This window comes from Bison bison, unplaced genomic scaffold, assembly GCF_000754665.1.
Source record: "Bison bison bison isolate TAMUID 2011002044 unplaced genomic scaffold, Bison_UMD1.0 scf7180017864518, whole genome shotgun sequence".
Lineage (NCBI taxonomy): Eukaryota > Metazoa > Chordata > Mammalia > Artiodactyla > Bovidae > Bison > Bison bison.
This window is the reverse complement of record NW_011495071.1, coordinates 10,504,036-10,529,559: the sequence shown is the minus strand read 5'-3', so window position 1 is coordinate 10,529,559 and position 25,524 is coordinate 10,504,036. Positions and strand designations below refer to the sequence as shown.

At 41.5% G+C, this 25,524-nt stretch overlaps 2 protein-coding genes across 7 annotated transcripts in view; both read right to left on the bottom strand.

Annotated features, from left to right (window-relative positions):
- Window positions 1-9,386, bottom strand: part of TECTA (tectorin alpha) — an 82,989-nt gene extending 73,603 nt beyond the window's left edge. Inside the window, 3 exon segments of the mRNA XM_010830495.1 lie at window positions 3,075-3,362; window positions 6,011-6,144; window positions 9,323-9,386. Coding sequence (XP_010828797.1) covers window positions 3,075-3,362; window positions 6,011-6,144; window positions 9,323-9,386 — 486 coding nt within the window.
- Window positions 9,387-20,469: 11,083 nt separating this feature from the next.
- Window positions 20,470-25,524, bottom strand: part of TBCEL (tubulin folding cofactor E-like) — a 66,130-nt gene continuing 61,075 nt past the window's right edge. For all 6 annotated transcript variants that reach the window (XM_010830491.1, XM_010830494.1, XM_010830490.1 and 3 more), the window contains one exon: window positions 20,470-24,449. In XM_010830491.1, the coding sequence (XP_010828793.1) occupies window positions 24,131-24,449 (319 nt within the window). In that variant the 3' untranslated portion in view covers window positions 20,470-24,130. The remainder of the gene's footprint in view (window positions 24,450-25,524) is intronic.

The window sequence follows — 25,524 nt, the reverse complement described above, 5'->3', positions numbered from 1 at the left end:
AGTGCACCATCATTACACACTACCTTAATTTTCAACTTTTAAGGACAGAGATGTTATACAAATTCAAACCAGCCCTGTGAACAGTTTCCAGAAAGAAGCTGTAGCAAACTTTGTCCTTTACTCTTTTCCTTTGCTAATCCCTACCCCTTGATGCGTGTTTTCAGGAAATTCAAGTAAAACTAGAGTTAAAAGGAGAGACTGCTTTGACCTTTCCCGTTCAAACCCAGCATTTTCCCAGCTGCCTGATACCATCCTGGTTAACATTCTGTCAGACGCCGAGGAACACCCACATCCTTATCCTGTGTAATCAAACTGGGCTAGAGGATCTTGGAAGCCCCAAATCTCCTATCCTGGACAGTCCCAGGGAAGGAGAAGAGGTGCAAGTAAAGAAAAGCGCTTTTTGTAACCAAGAACTTTCTCCTCGAGCTCTGCGCTTGCCACGGCCGATGGCGCTTACGATAGAGCCGCCCAGGTATATGCCTCCTTCTCTGGCCTCGCACAACAAAAGAGCAAAGTGGGGCACAGGGGGGACCAGCAGTCAGCCTCATGGCCGCTGTGGGGTCAGGTTCAAGAGACAGGCATAAAATCAAGGTCATGCAAGGACCGAAGCTAAACCCTCCTTCAGACCAGGATGCTCCTTCAGGGTGTGAATTCCTTCTGAAATGAATTTGGAAATATCTTTGATCCAAGCAAGTCTTGAAAGCAACGCATGTCTGACCCCAGAAGTCAGCTCATCACCAACTAATCATCCTTAAGAACGTTCCAGAAGCTGGCTCACCCTCAGGCAACTTCTCACTTACTCTCACACGTACCCCTCCCGCCAACACACACACATAGGTCATTCTACAACCTGAGTTTAAGACTCCTCTGGATTTGTTTTTGTAAAACCATGTTTTCAATTCTTGAAAAGCCCTTTTGTGCTATTTCGTGCTCGTGCTAAGTCGCTTCAGTTATGTCCGACTCTTTGTGACCCCATGGACTGTAGCCTGCCAGGCTCCTCTGTCCGTGGGATTTTCCAGGCAAGAATACTGGAGTGGGTTGACATTTCCTCCTCCAGGGGATCTTCCTGACCTAGGGATTGAACCTGCATCTCCTGCATTGGCAGGCATATGCTTTACCACTGAGTCACCAGGGAAGCCCCTATGATACTTCAGAGGACTTTTAATGCTACATAGCGGGGGCAACAGAGGAAAGAGGTTAGGATTCAGAGATAGGAGACTTGGTTTGCATCCTGCTCTGCCTCGTATAAGGTTCAAATCCCTTTTCTTGACCCTTGGGGAAGTTACTTAACCTCTCTGGGCCTGTTCCCTCACCTTTAAAGTGGAAGGCGAGCTTCCACAGGTCAATGATTTGCAGAGACAGGGCTAAATGATTTGCAGACATAGCCTAATACAGCCCAGGGTTCATGATCAGCCTCAATAAATATCGGTTTTCCTTTCTTAAAGTAAACAGGTCTCTATCCCCTTGACTTTCTATTGGACTTCTAAAAGATCTCTCATGCCCTATGTTTAATTGGCCTATTGATATGTGTTATTCTAAAGAAGTGGAGGCCTGGGATAAGGGTAAACAGGAGAGGGGTCAGATTTCAAAGACAAGGATGGATAGACACTCCTGCAGCTCTGGAGGATTTTTATCATCTTTCTCTCCCAGGAGCTCAAAGCACTTAGATGTTACCTTATTCATCCTCATGGAAAGAGTCCTCACCTAGTCTAGAAATTTACTCCAGAGTACAAACCAGAAAGTATCTAAATTATCTTGCTGTTTTTACTGCCAATGGAAGTTGTTTTTTTTTTTTTAAAAGGTGGTCAGCATTTGATGGGCATTTTTTTCCCTTTTTTTTCTCTCACTGACACTAAAATTTATTGATCGCTGGCATCCTGCTTCTAACACTGTAAGGTATGAGACTTGAGGACATAAAACATCACCTGAGAAGTTGTTAGCAATCCATAACATGACAGAGGGAAATGTATGCTTCTTTAGAGGTTATTTCTAGCCAATGCATCCCTTGTTTAAACTTGTTTCTTTCTGTGGTCCAGGACATCTTAGTGATATAGTGCATCTCGATGCTCCAGTCAGGAGGTGCAAAGAGACAGGGTGCTCACTGCCTGGCAGCTACGAACTGCAAACACAGCACTTTTTCACCTCTCTCTCTCTCTCTCAACTCAGTAGTTTCTGTTCCACCCTTAAACAACTGACTCATCGCCAAGGAAATTGGAAAACAGATGGAATTGGAAACAATCCTAAGAAAGCGAAGGGCAGGTTTTTGAGTGTCTTTGCTTACTGGAAATTATACATCGAAGACCCATCTGCTACTTCAAAGATCTCCATTGCCAAAGTCACCCAAACAAATGGCAAGCTTTCCTGAAAACTCTGTTCTGTCCTTTTATATAGAAAGTTGATTATCTCTATAATAATGCCAGTGATAATCTTCCTGATTTGACTTTTATTTGATTGCTCGCTTGGGATTTCTGAGCAGATGTTGAAACTTTATTCATGAAAACGCTTTAACTGCCCACTCCAATTAGCATCAAAGATGAATAATTCTAGCCCTGGTCACAATTTTTTTTTTTAAAAAAGGTCATAACATAATAAAATAAGCCAGATCATTTGGCCCAAAACTGACACCCTATTTTCCTTTTCCTACCAGGTTTTGTGAAAAAAGGGTAAAAAAAGGAAATTAGCTGATGGAGAAAGGCTTTTGTGCCTCTGGTAAGAGAAAGGGACCTTTGGTTTCCTGATTGTTCCCTAATCATCAGGGGTGTCAGTGCCTCAATCACTCTCCTGCAAAACAGAAATGCTACCCACTACAAGGAAAGTGAGGAGGGGTTCTTTTTAGACATTTGTGATGATTCGTGACAGAGATGACACAGCTTCTGAAATATTACAGCTGACCAGACTGGTTAGGTGTGATAGCTCCCTCTGTTTCCTAAAAAGTGAGTTGGCAAGACTCCTCAGTTAACTCAAGGAAACTGACGTTCTTCAGCTCTAACAATTAGGCTCCTTCAGAGTAGTTAAGATGGATAAGAATTAGATGTCAGGATATGAAGTGGAAAATGGAAAATATGAATGATTACAGGCGTGGTGCTGCTCCCTCCGTAAAATGTGACTTCCTCCCAGGTCACAATGAAAACCCAAGAGGCAGAGAAGGTTGCCATGTCTTTGAAGTACTTCCTGATGTCCTTGGTGGCTCTTTTCAAGATGACAGGGTCCATGGTCTCTCTGTAATAGATCTCGCCTCGAATCCCATTGTGCACATCTGCCCAAAAGGGAGCAATGAAGGCCCTCCCGTCCGTCAGGGGAAAAGATTCAGGTGTGAACTGGCTCACGAGCACGTTGAAGGAAACAACTCCGTTGTTATTGACCTACAAAGACAGGAGAGGTTTTGCACAGTGGATCCAAGACTGTGACACTTTCAGAGTCATAAACCAAAACAGACGTTCACCTAATCATATGAATGGAAACAACTTTTAAACCACTGAATTAGAACCTCCAGACAGCAGCTTCCATTGCTCAACTAGGAGGTTCGTTTGCTTCCGGACAAACTCATCAGTTTCCTTTCACTTTCAATTTGTAGTCAGCTTCATTTCTTAAATAATCAGCCTCATTTTCATGTTCTCTATCCTGTCTTTGTTTATTCTTATCAAACGCTACTGGATTATGTGTGTGTGTGTGTGTGTGTGTATGTGTTGAGTTAGGCAGTGGCTTATGTGGACAATAAAGGTCTGGAGTTACAGATGCAAAATAGACAGAAAAAAACCAATGTGGAAGCAAAAAGTTAAATTAAAAAATTAAGGAACTCTGTATTAGACCTTGATTCCTATTATATGACGAGAGAGGAGTGCCAGTAAAAGATAGATCAAATACTCCATCATCAAACTCAGATCTCAGATGAACCACATCCCACTCTGAGACATTTAAAGGAATTCTATTGATGTCACAACCACTCTGTACCCAGAAAAGGGACAAAGTAATAATCTACAGATGAGCCCAATTCCATTATAGCTCTTGTAGTCTGGGGACTTCTTTGTGTAATCTCTGCACAAAATGGAGACATGAAAGCTTTACATTGAATATGTAAATGACTATCTTACAATGATTTCTTCATGATTTGTAAATGGCTTACTAAGCTTACTAAATTACTCAACCTTATGCAAGTAACAAGCCAATATGCATACTCATAAACAGGATCTGTAAAAAATTTTCCTCTGCTGTGTCTGCAGCTCAATAAGTTGGTCCATGAAGCTCATTTAACTCTAGGGCTTGTACAGTTTCAACAGCAGGAATGTCAGTAATGGGAATCCTTCCAATTCCTCAATACAGAAATATTCTATTGTTAGGTTCATATTAATTAGAAATATTGTGGACATTAATGGTGATCCAGATCCCAGAGGTTAGTTATCAGTATCTGAGCCATGGGTACGTCACCCTATTTTGGAAGCAAGGGTGTGTGGTTTGAAAAGGAAGCTGGAGACCTAACTACAAAGACATTGAGAGTCTACTGCCTGCAATCAGTGAACAAACCAGAATCTTGAGCAAGACTGTATGACTCTGGAAACTCAGGGAACAATTTGCCCTCAAATAAGTCTGCCCCAAATTAAGGACCCTCCTTCTTCAAAAGCAAGAATTTTTCAGAATCCATGCCACCCAATACAGTGAAGGAGAAAGAGGAGCTTAACTAAATACACGTGTTTTGGCTAGTGGTCTAGGAGACCAAGGCTTCCAGAATGGGAGCCCTGAGAATACTCTCATCTCCAAAATCAGGTCAATATATTCAGAAACTTGCCATCACCTGTTACAGACCGAGGAGGCTATACAGTAAGTAGAGCATAAAGGGCATTCCAAGATGCCAGAGCAATGAGTTTTCTAGGAAATAATGGTGTAATTAAAACACACAAACTAGCAGAGGAAGTTTATGATGACTCAGATGTGTTGTGATTATCTTCTATAGTTAAAGGCAGTGGTTCTCAAACTTTTGCGGGCATCAGATCCCCTGGAGGGCTAGTTAAAACACAGATTGCTGCCCGCCTCCCAGATTCCATAGGTCTGGGGTGGGGCCTGATAAGTGACATTTCTAGCAAGTGCCCAGGTGGTGCTAGAGCTGCAAGTCCAAGCACCATGGGTGGTGTAATGGAAGAGGAAACTGTTTTCTGGTGGGACTCAGCTCTGAGCTATCAATAAAAAGCAGAGAAGACAGAGGTCCCAGCCACAGAGATGACCAGAGATAGAGGTGTTCAGAGTTTGATTTCTTCCTCCAGGGCATAACATAGGAAAAATTGGAATGTAATATAATCTTCATTTTCTTCATTCAATTCTTTAAGGCCAAAGATGAAGACAGGTTTGATTGCTCTGAACCTTTTCGTCAATGTGCAGTAGCCTCACTAGCAGCAATTCCAATGGTAAAAAATAAAAAATAATCTGAGAACACGGGCCCAGGAGAGCTCTGACAGCAAATGATCATTTCTTCACGCAGCTTTGACAATGAGACCCTATGGCGGATCTCAGACCCTTTGAGGGTGGCCGATTCTGCAAACAACGTGTAAATAATAGTTGATTACCCCTCTTCTCTGCTTGAACTCTGCTCAAAATTGGTAGGAAGTCTAAGACGAGCAGATGCCTAAACGAGCAGACGCCTAAACTCTTCACACCCCCAGAAGGGAAAGAAAAATGAGATTACTCCTATTGGTGGTTCACAGTATCTTTTTATCTTGTCTAGTGGCAGAAATAATGTTCCTGGCATTGGGGCCTCTGCTTCTCTTCGGTGTTTAATCACCCACAAAAGCAATTTATTGCCCTGTATACTCCTCTACTATGAACATTAGCCATTAAATATACCTTTGACTTCCTTAATCATAAAACCTATCAGCTCATGAAATCTCAGAACTCGTCATCTGGGCTGCCAATAAATCCTCCATTCCCAGAGCCCTGGAAAAAGGTATTTAAAATACTTTTGCTTAATGACAAACAAGGTGGGGAGGGCGGTAGAGCCACAGCTAAGTCATTTCTCACTTACATAGACAGTACGGTAAGGAACACCGAAGAAGAAGACGGGAATGGCTAGCTTAATCTCAGATGAGCTTCCATCGTCCACTTTAGGGGTTTTGGTGTCATTCTGCCAAAATGGATACATGAGTTCCCTGGGCTGAACTGTCAAGAGAGAGGGTGGTTAGGTAGACAGGAGATCCCCCCTCCATTAGGCAAGCTGCTTCCTTCCCACCCACTAGATCCAGCTTCTTCCAGTAAGTTACAAATGGCACACACATCAGGTGGGCTTTTTATTTATCCTAAACCTCAGCTGGACACAGTGCGTGATCTTCTGCCTCCGGAAAGAGGAGCATGGAAGTGATGATGTTTCTCCTTAAGAGAAATCACTTCCTGCTTCATTCTATATTTTCATACATTTAGGAGACAGCAATGGGCACCATTGGCTGGAAGGTTGTGAAATTGACCCTGCCCAGAGCTCTCAGAGCACTGAGAGGGGCCTCTGGGTCTGGCGGGGCTTAGCTGGCTTGATCCTTGATCAGAAGGCAGCATACAGAGAATGTGGCCGGTGGCTCTGAAATTCCCTCCTAGCTCAAGAATTCTACTATCAAGGCTTTTCCTGAAAGGAGTCCCCTTCTTCCTACTGCACAATAGGAGAAGATAGCAGATCCCAGAGGAAACAGACAATAGTTGGATCTGGGACAAGGGTGGGAGGAGAGGGTTTGTAGTAAGTGGCCCGTGAATGACCTTGATTGAGCTCCAGCCCCGTGAGAAGGCTCCCTGCCCGGCTCCTGTTTACAAAGCCAGACATGGGATACTCTGGGGCACAGAAGGTTGGGCCTCTGTGAGCTCTTTGGAGAGAAGGCTGGGGGATCTGACTTATCACCCTGGTCAAAGGTGAGAGTCACCACACAGACACATACACCTCACCTCCTGCAACCCTGTCACCACCTCTCTTGGCAACTTGGCTTATTTCTCAAGTTTCTCATCCAAACTCTTGCAAAAGGTGGCCCAGTTCATAGAAATTAGCTTCTCTAGGGTCTTCATTACCAATGATCAGGTCCAGTGGCTTGTGTGAACTAATCTACATTCAGGATTACATTACATTAATTAATTACATTCCACTGATACTTTTTCTCTGCCTGTGTCCCTTCTCTTCTTGGGTGAAAATAGAGCAATAGGACATCATCTTTTCTTCCATGTTCTAAAACTGTGTGTTAGTTTCCAGGGACAGCAGTGCATCCATTTGGGGCTTCTGCTGACAGTTCATGAGGTACCTGATGGCCACAGTCCAGAGGCTGACACCCCATCCTCAGGTTGGGTGGAGGGGGGCCTCCTTAGAAAAGTCCCTGCTCTGTGTTGATAGAGTCGATAGGCTATTGCCCTGCTCCTCTGGGAGTCTTAGTGAGCAGATAGCAGTTCATGGAAGAGAGAAACAGAGTGACCAGAAAGCCACTCAGCAGGGCCAGGTGCCAGCTTCTCTCCTCCTGAAGAAGGGAATTCCAGGAGGTCTGCCTGGAGGAAGAGCTCCTCTGTTGCCAAGGATTAATATAAGAGGAAAACGGGGAAAAGGAGTCTGGTCTTTAGTGAACAAGCCAGCCTGCAGAAGTTGCTGCAAAGCTAGCCAAAGGAAGGAGCTTTCAGAGGTGCTATAATTAATTTCATCACAGGAGCTCTCAGCCCACGTGCTTTATTTAGTGTCACGATCAGTAGACAAGAAAGGATTCTTTTCTAACAGTCATAATTACATAGACGTAACAAACTCCAAATTCTTAGAAGGGAGGAATTTTTTTAAAATTTCTTTGTGATCCTTATCATGGTATTCTATATAGGTACTTATTAAATTTGAAGGGTAATGAGCTTTCTCAAATTAATAATAATAATAAATCAAATCTTGCTATGGATTTATCCTTCATGGGAAACTTTTTAGGAGTGATGCCCAAGTGTAAATAAGGGCCTGATTCACGCTGAATTGTAATCATTTGAATGGAAAGAGTAATTTGTATTCAGGGCAGCGCTGGCCGAGCTGCCAAGGAAATGGAAACTCCTCACCCCTCTTGGAGGAGACAGAAAACTATGGTCAGAGAGACTGTCTCTAACTTCTCTCTCTGCTCCAAAGGCAATGCAAATTTGCAAGAGTCCTTTCTTCATGAGTGATCCTAATTAGTTCATGATTTTGGACAGGAAAAGAATGGACAATTAAAAAATTTCCATATAAGAATACAAAGAATCAGGATATCTAATATTGCAAGTACGTAGCAAATACTTGTTGAATGAAAAAAAAAGGTGTTTAATAAAAGATAAAAGAGAGTATGTTTAAACTATAGTAATTTCCACTTTAGAAGTCATTACCATTATAAAAATATGACTTGTTAACAACATGGCTTGTTGATAGCATCAGGGTTAATAAAAGAAAACTCCTTATTCATAGGATCTTAAGCAGGGAATTTACAGTAAACATAACTATGTTTCCAGGAATTTTTTCCCCCAACAAATAAGACATACTTTGTGCAGCAGTAGGTGAGGGGCAGAGGGACTCATTATTGTGGGGTTTCACACCATGGCCTGCCCGATATAGCTGCTTAAATTTATCCAACCCTAGGAAAATGGTAGGGCTCCACACACCTCATACACCTGTTCCCTCAGACTTGTGATCATGTGTCTGTTCAACTAAACAAACAAAACCAAGACAGATGCTCTAGAATTTTAGCCAGGAAAGTTTCAAATCAATATAAACTTTCCTATGTTTCTAGTCTAAAATCAAAAAACTGTAGAAAGAAATCCATGCAATCTTTTACCTACCCCAGGCAATGCTACATAGAGAAAAAAGAGAAATCACGGAGGGGAATAATTTTCTTATTTCACTTGCAGTTTTAGATTTTTGGCCATTGTAAATGGTCACTGAGACTCAAGTCACTGACATTAATGTCATTGAACCTTCCTGATTTTGGCTTAAATAAGTGTATTTTTTTTTTTAAGTTTGTGCCACCAGTTCAATGCCTTCATTGAAATCAGTCATCTGGGACAGGGTGCACATGCACCAAGCCTGTATACTTTTAATGAAAATAATTTGCATTATCTTAAAGACCAACTCCATTTACATGGGGCAACCTGGTATAAGCAATTGTGTTCCAAGTAAAATAAGAAAAAGTAGGGATGTAAGTGAACATCATTCAAAGTTAATATATTTTGCCCTTGACAACAGAATTTAATTTACATTTTTCTTGTTATAACAGTAGACACATGTACACCTGCCCTGACAATTATGGCTCCAACAAAAGCGTCTCTTTATAAATTCAAGAGAGTGCTAATCACGAGCTTTATGGAATTTTGTAGTACTCACCTTGGTGCCATACAAGTGCGAAGATGAAAGAGACCCAAATTCTAAGTAATGATGAATAATTCATCCTGGAATTTTAAAAAGAAAAAGAAAAAAATCCCCAGCTTGCCAGAGTAAACAGAACACCAGGTGCATTTGGTGGCAAATCCCAAGACACATCACAACCGTCATAGAGCATTCACCTAACAGCAGCAGCAGTTCTGAGTCAGGCTGAAGTGCCCTGGATGATGGTGGGGCTTCTTAAGTTCAGTACTTTGTGGACAAATTAGATTCCCCCATGAGAAGCAGTTTGGAAGTGTAATGAATCACTTAAATTGTCAGGAAATTATATAGAATCAATGAGCAAACAACCAGTCAAGGAAAGGCATCTCCGCTCCAGCTACTAGAGCCCTGAAAACCAGCACCTCACTCTAAAGATGCCCGGTGAGTCTCTAGAACAGACATCCATCCTCTGTGAGACCAGGCTATCGAATTTTCACAACAGCTTTCATTCAAGATCCAATAAAAGTCAGTTAAAGTACAGGTGGTCCTATAGGTAGGAGGATTTAGAGTTTGCTGTCCCCTCCTCTAAGGGTGGCTCAGTGGTAAAGGATCCACCTGCCAATGCAAGAGACGCCACAGACTCAGGTTTGACCCCTGGGTTGGGAAGATCCCAGGAGGAGAAAATGGCAACCCACTCCAGTATTCTTGCCTGGAAAATTCCATGGACAGAGTCGCCTGGAGAGCTATAGTCCATGGGGTTGCAAAGAATCAGACACAGCTAAGCATGCACACGCATCCCCTTCTCTAAAGTATGGAGCCAGTCCATCATTTTGAAGTACTGACCAGAGTCACGGGCAGTATAAGACTCTGTCCACTGACCACCCAAATGTGAAATAAATAATAGACACATAACAAAAAAAGAATTATGTCAGGATGGCTCTTTGAAATTACAATAAAAGTAGAATCCAGTACAAAAGCAAGTCATTAGTCGCAGCAAATTAGTTAGAGAAAGGACATCACAGGAGTGAACTTGTTTTCATTTTAGTTACAATCCGTTGAACCGGTGGCTCTACCCTTGGACAGCCTGTGCCGCTCTGTAGAGCTAAAATCCAAGCTCCCAGTTATACATACACCTGGAACCGAAGCGAGTGCAGAGGAAACCCTGAAGCTTGCTCCCGGCAGCATTCTTAAAAATAAAAACCCTTCCCTTATTATTGGAAGCTATCACAATTCATCAGCCAAACTTCCAAGGAAAAATCAGTGAACCTCCTCTGTGAGTTTTATTGTAAATCTTCAGCTGTCAAGCACACGCATTGAAACCTCAAGCATACTATAAATATTCGTCAGTTTTGCTGAAAACGTGACTAAGACTTCAGCAGAGATCACACACAGTTTTTAGCAGAAGGAGATGTCAGGCAGGTTTAAGACTGAAGTCCTTAGGGAAAGAGTTCAGAGAGCAGAAAGGAGGATTCATTTAAATATTTGTATTTATGAAAAATGTCACTAACCTGTTCGGCAGGGACTGGAGGAATTGAGTCGGAAATATTAAGCCAAATCTTGGTAAACCCGGAAAAAATTAGGTAAAACAAGAATTTATGTCAGTTCTCCCCCACTCGCTGCCAATTATTTCTGATTCCTGAAATGATGTCTGAATCCCCTACTCTTAAAACCAAAAATTCAGTTAGTCCTGTGCTAGAGTCAGATAAGTGTTGAGTTGCAATCAAGTTTTTTTCCTATTGATTAAGGAAAAGTAAATCTAAAGATCAGTTTCAGGATTGCGTAAAGAGGTTCTTTTCCTGAAAAACTAGACCTTTTTCTGCCCCCCTCCCCACTCCCACCCCTTTAAAAAAAAAAGTAGATTCAGATGGAAATGTCAGTTACTTGGAGCTGAAACCTTGGTCCTTTCTGATCAGAATCACTTTGCAGTGAAAACACAAAAGAAACCCCCTCCTTCTACCTTTGTACCCAAAAAAAGAGAACTGTATAATGTTACAGAATTAGCATCCACCAGCATGATATTAAAACTCCAAACAAAGCTGCTGCCTCCAATATTTAAATGAAGTTGGTTTGCTACTAAAGTCTTTTTTTGTCTCTCTGGTTTTGAACAGTTGCCACTGATAGACTCTACTCTGTGTTTTCACAGGTATGCATGAAGTATTTAAAGAAATGCTCTCAAAATTTTCTAGGTTTTATTCCTGCCACTTTCTCTCTGATTCACCTCTGGGCAGAGGATTAGGCCAGGGAACAGGTAAGCAGCGTGAGGCATGATCTTTCACAGGGGAAAAATCAAAGGCTCTGAAAACCTCCACAGATGCCCAGTGAGGGTCCTCGGAGGGTGTAGGGGAGACAGAACCCCTCCTGATGAAATTTTGCTCTAGGTATTTAAACATCATGAACAAGGCTAAAACCGTTTCCAGTTCTGTCGATGCAGAATGAGAAACATTGGCTAAGGCAGAAACGAAGTTTAGTATCCAAAATTATTAAAGTGAGACTCGTTTTTAAAAAAGGAAATCATTCGAATGTAGCAGGGAAAAACTCTCTGTAAATTAATAGGAATTTAAAAATTGCTCCAAATTTATCTCTGACCAGACATTTAAAGGCCAACTGTGTCAAAAGACATAACTCCAGTTTTCAGTACGTTGTCCTAAAATGGACAAGAGTTTTGGGGAACTGATTTTTCAGTCTAAATTAGTCAATATATTTTTTTCCAAAATCCTGTGGTAATTCAGTAGGGTTTTTACCCTACCTGCCATATATATTTACTTTCAGATGTGTCAAATAACTATCCATCTTTCTCCAAAAGGCACATATTTATATAACAGAAAGTCTGACTCTGGGGCTGTCTGTTCCCAATAAAATTAACTCAAATCCAAGACTCACCTTGAAAAGCATTTTCCTTGCCCAGTCTTTATTAAGGTGTTAGTCCTGTAGTCAACCTAAATGTCATGAAGCAAAACAGTTGGTTCTGCTTTAACAGCTCCTAGTGGCATAACTGTTTTGGTCTTCTCTCTTCGTGCACTCACGGGCATTTGTATTCAGCCTTGTGATCCATATTAAATGCTTCGTCCTTCTTGAGGCAGGGCTGCTCCTGGGTTTAACCAGATACACAAGATGGCAGCATGCATGGCTCAGAATGGCTGGCTCTGGGTGTGAGCAAGTCAGGCGCCTGAGAGCAGACGGGGCTGACATACCACTGGCTGGGCTGGGGAATGAGTGTGTATTTCAAGCGTACACTCAGTGGTCACAGAAGGGGAAAAAAATGACAAAAATCTCTTTTTATGCCATGTCGGCAGGGGGACTTATTTTGTTGAAGGGGTGAAGTGAGCCAAGATTCGACAAGATTTAGACCTAAGGTGGTGTGGGCGTGGCTTGGAGCCAGTAACCCAAGACACTTTGTTTTTTACAAAGAAGGCATAGATGGATGCTGCTTTTTAGGCAGGAGGAAAGACAGTTCAAACACAAAACAAAACAAAAAATCGAATTCCCTAAAAACAGAGTCAGCCTTATATGCTGATTGTTTTTGTTTCGTTTGCTTCAGTTGCTTACACCTTTTGTGAAAGAAAGAGATTTGAGCTTGTTTGAAATGATGCAGTGGGAAGTGTGGCAGGCTGCAGGCCTCAAGCTGTGAGCTCCTTCAGCCTCAGCCTCGCTGATGGAGCCACGGGAGACCCTGCCAGTGACTGGGCCACGTGGTCGCAACGGCCTCGTCACTTTCCACCAAAGCAGGACTCCCCTAATGGGCAATTTTTGCTCGGTAGAACCTAGTTGAAAAAATAAATAAATAAAAAAAAAGAACCTAGTTGAGCTGACAAAGACGATATCAAGTCTTCAACTGAGGCAGCTCTATTATGCCAAAATCAGGGTCTAATTGGGAAAACCTTGTACTTGTGTATACAATTTTATGTATTAGGATTTTATGGATAAACAACTGGGCTTCCCTGGTGGCTCAGATGGTAAAGAATCTGCCTGCAGTGCAGGAGACCCAGGTTCAATCCCTGGGTCAGGAACATCCTCTCTAGAAGGGAATGGCTACTCACTCCAGTATTTTTGCCTGGAAATTCCACGGACAGAGGAGCCTGGTGGTCTAGTCTTCATGGGATCCCAAAGAGTCGGACATGACTAAGCAACAAGATTCATATACATCCATCCATCCATATATATATTACATATATATACATATATGTACATATACATATATATATACATAAATACACACACACACACACACACACACATATATATATATAGAGAGAGAGGTTGAAATGCCCAAATTACTGGGACAGATGGCAGAAGGAATTAAAAGTCTCAGAAGAATGAACGTGTTGGACATCCACAGGCATAGAATTCCAGGTAAAATAGCATCTGACTAGAGAACCTACTTTATGAGAAAAGGGATGTGACATTGTGTGCCCAAAATTATAGTAGGAGCCACAGGTTGGAGCGGCGCCCCAAGAGGAGGAATCCACGGGTCCAGGTACCAAGGTGTGGAAGCAGGAGTAGCCCCACTTGTGACCACTCCCAGGGATTATTGAGAGACTTTGGCTCCCCAACCCCTCATCTCTAGGTTGCGCGGAGTTTGACATCCTGGTTCCCAAGAGGGCATACTCTCAGCAGAAGACATGACAAGAGTCCTACTGAACTGCAAGCTGTGGCTGTGGTGCCGTCTGGGTACTCCAGGTCCCCTGTGACAGAGACCAGCAGGAAAGATGAGCCACCATCCCATCAGGAATCCCTGACTCTGATGAGCAGGAGGACGTGGGGCTGCTGTTGCATGACAGGTTCAAGGGGTAAGGTGTGTGGAACTCAGGTGATACACTATGGCAGCTCTTGGTACTCCCTTGGCTGGTTGTGACTGTGATAGACAAGCACAGCAACCTAAGCCTGAGCAGCGTATGGTAACCAGGGATTCGGACTCCTCAGGAATTAGAGTTTGGGAGGAACCACAAGGGAAACCACTGAGACCCACAGGGGTGATAGAATGGACGGTGGACGAGGGAGATGATGGGTTCCGTTCTGCAGGGGCCACAGTTCACTCCTCTGATCTCCCCTTTCTGAGGTTCCCCTCAGGAAGAGAAGTCCACCAGAGCCCTGGAAGAGCTGGCCCTGATCATGGATGGAGAACTGCATCTACACACGGCATGGGGTGGACTGTGGTCCGTACAGATGTGCGCCGCTCAGATCCACCTTACAGGAAAGGATGCTCGGAAGCCACAGAGTATGGTTAGCTGACAGCTCCCAATGGCTGGCTCCTCTGGTGTCTGTATCTGTATTCAAGCTGAGGTTATGTTCTTGTGTTCCTCCATCCATGACTGAGAGCTTTGGTACAAAGGACCTGAGTGAGACTCATAGGCAATTTTTGCACCAGAGCATCGTATTGGGCTTGCAGACCTTGTCAGGTCCATGGCACAGTGTGATGCCCTCTGCTGCCGCATCCTTCTTTCCCCCTTTTCCTTTCCCCAATTCCCCAAGAAGCCTTTTGCACTCCTCCCTGCCCCTTAGCATCTGCTTCCCAGACAGATGAATCTGTGACACTGATGTCTTGGATAAATATACCAGCCCTCTGCAACTGATCATTCTGCTTCGTTGTATATGCTGTGGAGATTCCACATATTTCTGTAGTGCGTTTGTTTCTACCACTTATCCATTGACTGATTAATGTTCAGCCTCCTAGATCTAGCTTGACAAAGTGATCACATCTAAGGTTATTCATTTATTTGGCTGGGTCGGGTCTTAGTTGTGCCACGTGGGCTTAGTTGCTCCTTGGCATGTGGGACTCTTAGTTCCCTGACCAGGGATTGAACCTGCATCCCCGGCATTACAAGGCGGATTCTTAACCACTGGACCAGCAGCGAAGTCTCTTCATCTAATGTTATGTTTAACGTTCTCCCCGAAAATGGTGGTTAGTCACAGCAGAGTCCTTGAAACGGATGAGCTGATGTAGAAAATGCAATTATGCTCGTGAAGACCTCCTGAATAGTAAAGATATTCAGAATGGAACGTTCTCAAGAGCGCTGCATCTCGAAGTTTGTTTCTCTTACTGTCTTGGAATCTTTGTTCTTATACACCTGGGTTAACTTTCATAAAATCGGTTCTCATGCAGTCTGTTAGTTTTTCCATCTTAAGAGCAAAATGTTTAAAAACCTGATGTCATATTTCTAAAATTTTTCATATTTAGTAGTATCATGGTAATCATTTTGTAACAGTAAGCTGGAAGCATTAGGAGTTAAAATTGTAGCACAGATCCTCTAGAACCTGTCTTTTTAAAGAATTAATATTATTTACCTCCAAGTGATTTTCTTTTTTTGGTGGGGAGGTTCCCTGGTGGCTCAGCAGTAAAGAATCCATCTGCCAAGCAGGAGACTCATATTCAACCCCTGGGTCAGGAAGATCCCCGGGAGAAGGAAATGCAACTCACTCCAGTATTCTTTCTTGGGAAATCCCATGGACAGAGGAGCCTAGCAGGCTACAGTCTATGGGGTTGCAAAACAGTTGGTCCCACTTAGTGACTAAACAATAACATTTTTCTTTTTGTGCTGATCTTAGACACTGAACTCTTAATTATGAGAAAAAAGGCATTGACTCTTGGAAGATCACGTGGAATAACATTAATGTTTATTAGCTAACTAGCAAGACTTTCTAGATCTAAGATCTCAATAATAAAAGATGTTCAGCTCTGAAACCTTAAACAAGGACTCAGATATTTTCTGAAAATAACTCTAGAATTTATCTCTAGGCAAGGGGTTTGTAATAGCTAATTCTAAGTAGACCAACATAACCAAAAAAAAAAACAAAACCCCAAAACCAGTCATTCTAACATCCTTGCTAGCACATTAGCAATAAAGTTGAAAAGGGATTGGGGGAAGACATTTTGTATTTCCTATTCACCAAGTAGTTCTTCTTAGAAGAATCTCACTGGTTGGAAAGAAGCAGTTCTGATTAAAGCTTACTGCAGACAATAAACAGAGGGTTTTAGGGCTATTTGTCTATCACTTTTCAAGGGCACTCGGTGGAAACAAATGCTAGTGCGTTGTTAAGGATGAATAGTACATACACTGTCTCCAGTAGAAGTGAAATCTCACTCACCAGTGATTTAACAATTGCAGATTCCAAGGAAAGACAGCTCCTAAGACAATTTGTATGGCTCATGCAAATCCTTTGTGTGTTGAATTCAAGTGGCTAGATCTGCATGCCTAATTGGGAAGAGTCCCATCTTGATTGCCCTAACCAAGAATTACTATCAAGCCCAAGATCAGTAAAATCTTTGACTTTGCAGGGATGTGACAAGTAGTAAAATCAGAAGAAAATGTTCTTTTATGTAACTCCAGTGGAGAAAAATTTGGCGACATCCACCAGAATTACTCTGAGGGTTTCCCTCGTAGCTCAGTCATTAAAGAGTCTGACTGCAATGCAGGAGACCTGGGTTGGATCCCTGGGTGGGGAAGATCCCCTGGAGAAGGAAATGGCAACCCACTCCAGTATTCTTGCCTGGAGACTCCCACGACAGAGGAGCCTGGCAGGCTACAATCTATGAGTTGAGAGTCAGACACGACTGAGCGACTAAACACACACACCAAAGTTACAAACACTCTGATCTTTGGTTGGGAAGATCCCCTGGAGAAGGGAAAGGCTACCCACTCCAGCATCCTGGCCTGGAGAATTTCATGGGCTCTATAGTCCACGGGGTCGCAAAGACTCAGATACGACTGAGCAACTTTCACTTTTTCACTTTCTGACCTTTGATTTAGCAATCCTACTTCTGGGAATGTATTCTACAGTTTTATTTTGAACATGTAAAAGAATGTATGTTTTTTACTGCAGCAAACTGAAAAAAGTAGAAGAGAGAGGGTGGGGGCGGAGATTGGGAAAGAGTAAAGAAAGACTGAAATATCTATCAGTAAGGTATTGATCAGGGGCTTCCCTGGTGGTCCAGTGGTTAAGACCTAGTGCTTCCAAAGCAGGGGGTGAGGGTTCGATCCCTGGTTGGGGAACTGAGGTCCCGCACGCTACATGGCACACCCAAAAATTGTAAAAATGTGTGGTCAAATAAATTATAAATCACATCTAAAATAGAATACTATATGCGTCTATGCTCAGTCACTCTGTCCTGTCCGACTCTTTGCGACTCTGTGGACTGAAGCCCACTAGGCTCCTCTGTCCATGGGATTTTTCAGGCAAGAAGGCCGGAGTGGGTTGATGATATACTATAAACAAAGCATAAGATCATTTTGTGTATGGTGTTACAGAGAGATTTCCAAGGTAGATTTTTAAGTGAAAAAAAGCAAGGTGCATGATGGTATACGCTAACTTTGCTAGATAAAAGGGATCAATACATTCTCATTTGCCATTATTTGTGTTAACTCTGCAAAGACACACAAGAAACTAATAAAAGGTGGAGAACAGGGGTTAGAGTGGAATTTTCCAATGTATGCTTTCTTTGTATCGTTTGACTTTTGAATTGTGAATGTTTTCTATTTAAAAATGAAATATAAATGACTTTTAACACATGTATTTTTGTAAACATTGAAATATACACCAAACAAAATATTCTAACACAAGCAAAGCTATTCATGATGTCCTAGTTGTATTCTCTGATAGTGGAATAAAGCTTACATCTGCTCTCAAAGGTATCAGGTAGTTCAGAAAAATTTTTTTCCTCTTTAGCCTATATTCTTTAATGTCTGCCTCCTCTGATTCCCATTCTTATTTCACACCTTAGTTGTGTTACTTATAGTGACTTAAGAAGCATTCAAGGATGAAGAGTCTGTGAGAGACTCGGTAAACTGAAGCTGCGTTGCAATTCTTGGGCAGATTTAGATCTCACAGATCATAATAAACTGCCTCCTCTATTTTGTAATAAATATTTATATTCCTCACAAGTCTCCGTCTTTAATTTTAGAGAGGAACAATAGCAGTGACAGCCTCTTCCTTTCCTGTAACAAAACATATGATACAAGCTCCATTAGATTACTGTTTATCCCCCTCCCCCCACACCATAAACATCAAGTTTCAGTTCAACACAGATGCCTCCTTAATAAACGTCGAAGTCAAAACTGATTGACTTGTTTCACCTTGGGTTGTTCACTGAAACAAAGTTTTAAGGCTCTAGAATGTCCTCAGCTTGAAAAGCAGTGTCCAGCATCATATTGTGGGTTCATTTATCCTTGTCAATAGCACCCATGACGAGTGTTCACTGTGGCTTCCCCCAGAAGAGCAAAGAGGCCAATAGGAACATACCAATCACAATGTCACAATTCTGGAAGGGCCATGAGGCCAAGTTCCAATTTGGATTTAGAGCCACCAGCCACATCAGTGATTTTTGATATAGAGCAACTCAATTTAGTAAATGAATATTGAGGGATATCTCATTTCAGTGTTTTAGTGAAACATTAAGACGAAGACTAACGGTGTGTGTGTGTGTGTAGGGTGATGAAGGAGAACTTCAGTGTTAAGTACCATAGTACAGCTGTCAGCTACAGCCAAATTTCTGGGGTTTGAATCCCGGCTCTGGTGTCATCTATCAACGGTGTGACTTTTGGCAAGTTACTCAGCCTCTCTGTGCCTCATGAATAAGAAGATGGAGATAAATAATAGTGTTGAACCATAGGGATGCCATGAACACCAAAGGCTTTAATATAGGTAGAGCATCTAGGTTGGGCCCTGGTTGACAATAAGTGCTCATCGTTAGTGTTTAGAAGAAACATGAGGATGAAAAGTATAAGCCTGGATCCCTGGCACTGATTAACACAACCAAGAACTCTCTCTACTTTTGTCTCATCTTCCTCTTGGATTTGGAGAAGGCAATGGCAACCCACTCCAGTACTCTTGCCTGGAAAACCCCACGGACGGAGGAGCCTGACGTGCTGCAGTCCATGGGGTCGCAAAGAGTCGGACACGACTGAGCGACTTGGCAGCAGCAGCAGCCTCTTGGATTACGAGTTTGTTACTCCTCTCTTGATATATGTGCCTTAAAATAGAATGCAAATTGCTCAGGGGCCTAAACTACATTGAAGAAAAGCATGACGTTCATGTATATTATACTCATAGGTCTAGGCAAATACATGTATTTGAACTCTTCAGTAGATCAATTAAAAAAAAAAAAAACCCTAAACATTTTTAGGGTTATTCTCAAATTTTTGAAGGATACAGAAATTCATTATATTTTAAGGAGATATAATATGGTATGTTATCCCCTTCGTGTATTAACTCAATTCCTAAATCTCAAGTTACATTAAAAACTTAACATTAGATGAAATGACTTATGTTAATATTTATCATGACCTATGTTTTTAAAGGTTATCTGGCTAAATTTGAATCCTGAAATTCTAAGTTGGAGAACACAGATAACTTCTTTTCCAGAGAAGAGTTGGAAAGACAAACAGGACTTCAAAGGTTAACCTTCTTGTTTTACATGTATTCTAACAACTGTTAGAAGTTACAGTGCTGTTCAGTCCAGTGGGCTAATGGGTGTCTTGACATATGTCTCCCATGCAAGAAGTCGGAGAAGCTCATAATAAATATTAGCTAAATAGAACTTAGCTCAGAGGTTAAAACTACAATTTTTTGAAATTTGAATAAGAGGTAGAAATAATCTTAAATTTAAACAGATCATGATACTTCTGCATTTCTGAAGAAGTGAGAAAAAATTTAATAGATACTGTCTTCTAAATACACTAACAAAGTATACACAGTACTTGGACTTCAATTCTTGGTACAAGGTTCATTCACAACAGATCACTGAGAAATTATTGATAAGCAGATATGGCTCAGTGCCCCAAACTCTAATTCTTATACAAAATTATTTTCAAAGGAAAGAAGTGTCCCTTGGAACACTGTCATAAAAGCTTAATTCATCTAAATGAGATTCTTACTAAAAAAGGGGATGCCAAATATCTCAAAGATGGGTTTTTATTTTTAAAAGAGCATGTTAGAAGTATAAAACTTTGCTAACAAAAAAGTAACATTTCCTATGAATCTTTGTTTTGCAGCTTTAATCGCTAACTTTAACAACATGCCAACTAAATTTCTTAAGCTGATCAGATCCTTACCAGCTTAGGCCCAGTTCCCTAGAGGACTCAACCAGAGCACTATCGTCAACTTTTTGATATATAAAAATAAACATGTACTTTGACGACACAACTCCAGAAAAGAAAAATCAGAACACAAAGAGAAAGTGGACTTGGATTTTTAATTTTTTTAAAGATTATCTCTCTATATATATATTAATAAAAAGTGCAAAGAATAGACCTTCATGTTTAAATTATATTCTAAAATAAAATATATATATTTCCATTAACTGCAGGAGACAACTGGCAAGTAAAGAGCCTGAGAGAGTCCAGTCCCTCTCCATCACTACAGTGGACACGTATTCGAAGGAAGCACCTATGAAAAATAGAGTGTTCACAACACACCTGGTAACACAGAGAGCTTCTGAGTGTTCTTGGAAGCAGTTGGTTTGCATTTGCAATCCAACATGAAATGAGGGGAAAAGTCAAATTCATCAGTGGAAAGGACGTCTCTTAGAACAATCTATTATTCTGTATTCTGTTTTATTTGCCCTGGAGCCTAGCACCTCCCATGGAGCAAGCCACCGTCAACACATGGGCTCCTGAAAGCAGTCACCTGCGTGCCTCAAATGGTGACGTGTTACTGGTGTAGCAAGCCTTCCCTGTTCATAACACTGCTGATTTAGCAACATAGCTACAACATTGGGTTAGAATTGAACTTTCCTTTCTTTTTAAGGAAACAAACTTTTAAAACATAGCATCATAACATTTGGCTCTGTTACATACAGCTCATGTTTTGGGCTTATTTTCACCAAAAGGTCTTAAAGGAACAAGGGTTATATAATATCTGCTTTCTTAGGCATTTACAGTCACGGTGGCAATAGGTTACAGAAACAATAGAAACTTTCAATAAGGAAAAAAGATACATGACTCTGAACTTTTTTTTTTTAACGCAATGTGGGATATTTCAACAATTCAAATTCAAAAATTTATTTCCACTGTGGTTTCAGCAGCTCCATGCCCACATGAAAAGGATGCCTCAGTTTTGACTTGGTTTTCTTTTATTACTCCTTTCCTTTTTCATAACTGAAAAGAATTTCTATTTTAGAAAAGATATGTTCTATACACTGTGCCTGTAGCAACATTATCTGTAATACTGGCTATGACAGAATTTTGCTTCATAAATGTCAATGATATGCTCTCGCTGAATCTGGATGGAGTTAACATTAAAACACAGATAAGCTACAATCAATTATGCATAACTTGTTGACTCAAAAATCCATGGTCTCTCTTCTCCTTCTTTTTGGCCTGTTATAAAAATAATTTTGGTTACAAGTGTCTACACAGCACCAATTTTATTTCAAGAGCAGCATCTTTACTCGGCCACCCAAATAAGTCTACATGTATACATGCTCAAACAGCTTTTCTCATTTACTTCCGTTCTGTAACTCTAAAAGATTGATAATTGCATTAGATCTTGTCTCAATCAAAAATCATTTAGCAATTATTAGAACCATCAATTACAACGTCCCCCAAATACCCACGGCCATTGAATTAAATGAGAAGTTCCCTTGACATGCAACTGTGTAATTGGAGAATTAGGCCTGCAGCTGATGGGCACTGTGTTCTGTAATAGCAGAAGGAACAAGTCTCTAATAATAAAAAAGCATTTTCATAAAACTTTGTCATATATAAAATATCTTATTAATTGTTACTATTTCACTGATGATTAAAGCGTAACACAGGTGTTCGCTCTGCTTTCTGCTGTGAGACAGTCGTGGGTCATACAACCTTAAAAAATAAGAGCTCATCTGTTTCCCAGGCTGACAAAAGCGACGGGCTCAATTACACTGTTTCTCTCTCACACTCATTTGCACTCACACACACGTACACAAAGCACCCACAGTTTTAATTGTCATGACACTGTTGCCACACTTTTTCCCACCTCCAAAAATCTGTCAGGAAAATGTGATTGCAAAATAATTATTCTTGTCTATACCCCACCTGGATCTCCATTGTTCATTTTTATGATTTTGAAAGATAAAGTCTGCAGCAGCAGGAGAGCTGGCCTCATTCATCTTCCTAAACCCTTTGGTTTCCACCTTCAACATTACGGTGAATGTAGATTTGACTCAGCAAGCCTGGGTCAAAGGCTTTACAGATACTGAACCTGAAGTGCATTAAGAGAATAAACATCTGCTATTGTGGCCTAGGATGACTGAAAAAGTAGCAATAATAAACACAACTTTGTATCTGAGAAGGGTTTTACAAGAGTCATCTAAAAATTTCGTAAGAAATTAAGAGTTTGTAGAAGCAATGGAATCATGTAACAAAGGTCAAAAGGTCAAATGCAATCAGATAACAATTACATTCTTTGAAAAATACTTCATGTGCACATTTTCTGCCCCAGTGGCACTAAGTCCTTCTCAAGTCTCCCATCAGTAAACACGGTGGATCCAGAAAAACATATATCAAAGGAAGAGACTACACTGATTAACAAAGGAACAGAAGAACAAACCAAAAGATGTCAGAGCAGGTAAGGACTACCTTTTAAAGGGAAGTGCTTTAAATATGATTGTGCAAAAAACATAACTTGGAGGCAAATCTGAAGTTTTGACACTTACACTTTACTCAGAGATTAGTCAGAGCTGTTCTCCTGTAGGGGCAACTAAGTTGAAACATAAAACAAAAAGAATTGTTTAATTATGACATCACAAAATCCCAGGGAAGAACTGGCAATCAAAGATCCCTTTGATGAAAATTTCCCACTTTTTCTAATGCAAAGTGCGAGAGCAAAGACTTCAAATGATGCCACGCAGGAAAGTCACGACACACTTTCTCCCATATCCCCTCTACGTGACTCCCTCACACATACTACCAAGAGTTTACTAGGTAACTCTTAGCTCTCCTGGCATGTATATCCATTGCACTATTGAATTCTTCATAAAGTCAGGCCTCCATTCCCAATAAAGTAATGAAAAAGATAGATATGAAAAAAATACATTCAAAAAGCAAAGAACTCTGGGATTTGACCTATCTCATGTCAGTAATGGGTGATCTAGTGGGGGAGGAACATTAAGACCGGGACAGTCACACACAGAGCTCAGACTGCTCGTGCCTGCGCTTCCAGCAGCCCGTGTTCCCTCATGGACTCTTCTTCCAGACCCTAACAGAACTAAAGGTTCCAACTGAGTACCTGAGATCAGAACCAGGTTGAGAAACGCTTGAAACATGTGACATTATTTCAAAAGGGAGAAATGAAGGAAAAAACTTACCCAAGTTGAGAAATGAGAAGTTAGGTACAGACAGAATAAAACTATTGGGCAAACGTGCAGACACAAGTCAAAAGGAAAAACTGAACTCAAGAAGGAAAGGAGAGAGGGAGGGGAAAATGGAAGAACTGAGAGAGAGACATGCTGGCCCTTCCTGGAAAGATTCCTTGTCTCCTGATTTAAGCGCAAGATGCCCTTCTGGGGGGACGCACTGTTCACACCAGCGTCACAAGTGTACCTAAGTGGTCATGACGACCACGTGGTAGACAGATCCCAGTGAACACAGTTAGAAGTCGGTGCTGCCCAGGCATCTCTCATGAGGGTGGGCACAGGGACTGGGGATGTGGCCAATTCTGGTGGCAGAGCCGAAGGAATAGGTGGTAGAAAATACCAAAAACAGCCCCCTAACCCATTTTAGAGGGAAATATACAAAACCCCCCAAAACCTAAACAAAACAAAACTAAGCAAAACAACCTTCTCCCTCCTGAAGAAAACCTCACGGAACAAATGCCCTGCAAGTCCTAATGCGTGTGTTCTCACAAGGCTGGCGGACATTATTTTGTCTTGGATTCCACAAAAATTTTGTCTCCATCCCTAATGCCAAAAGAATGCAAGGCTCGAGAGCTGTACTTCATTTCCTCTGGGCCAAAGGGCGCTTCATGGTCCAAATAGTAGAGAAGCATGTTGCTTGTGGGTAACTGAACTAGAGTTTTTAATTGTTTCTTTAGTTCTGCAACTGTTTGGTCCAGACGAATGCTCATCTCTTCCACCTGGTCGTTAAAGTGGACTTCCACTTTCGCACTGCTCTGGGGCCTCAGGTCCACTTCTGCCAAAGGCTCCAGCTTCCCATATTTTGTAATGAGTTCATGATACCTAGAAGAGAAAAAAAAGAAAACCAAAACAGTGATACCTAAGCCACCAGCGCAAGAACTACTGACTTCTTCAGAACTACAGGTAAACTACTGTTATTCTCAACATCTAATATCCTAGTCTAATATTATATCTGCTTACCTGTCTACCTATCTACTGTGAGTATGTGGAATCTGTGATCTGACATGGTTGTCTCCTTGAAATCTCAGTAAAACCCCATCCTTGCAGAGAGGGGGTTTCTTCTAAAGATGGCTATCATGCCTGCTGCTAATAATTATGAAAGAATAGGCTTAGAGAGGAGAGGAGAGGAGAGGAGAACCTAATAATTATGAAAGAATAGGCTTAGAGAGGAGAGGAGAACCTAAAAAGGTAGACACTACAAAGGTTACAGACAGAAGCCTAGTCATTCTGTAGACCCCACTTGCTTTGGCATCATCACTTGGCATCATCACCAAGGTGTGTAGATACCTAAGCCCGTGTTTTTGGTAATAGCTGGAAAGACGGACATAGACCAGCAGTTTCTGACCCCAGAGAAGCCATAACTTACAAACAAAAACACTGTTGTAAAAAACAGTTGTATATTAGCTATTAACTCTGATTTTTCAGTGATGCTTTGTTTGAATGGTCCTGCCTAGCCTAGTTGACTGTAATATAAGGAGTTTGTGGAAGAATCAAGAATATGTTCTGGTAAAAAAAGTGGTAAATGAGGGATACAAGTTCCCTGATCAAGGCAGGAATTAAGAGCCAAAGATACTAGGAGGAAAGTGAATTATGCAGGGCCTAAGAGGACAAGTTTCCCATGTGGAAAATCTTGTCTCGTCTGCCAGCTTTGGAGAATGTAGGTTTGATCTCCCTGTGGATGCTGAGCAGTTTTCTACAAACCAGAGAGGGAAAAAGTGCTGAAAAAGATCTGATATTAGCTTTACTATAACCAAGATATACTGAGGTTAATTCTGGATCAGAATACAGTGGTCATAAGCTTGCTACTCCCCCACGTTTTCCACCCTACTTTGGCTTTAACTCAGTTAAATCAGTGTTGTAACTAGGTTGGTAGGACACTGAAACTGCAGTAAGACCT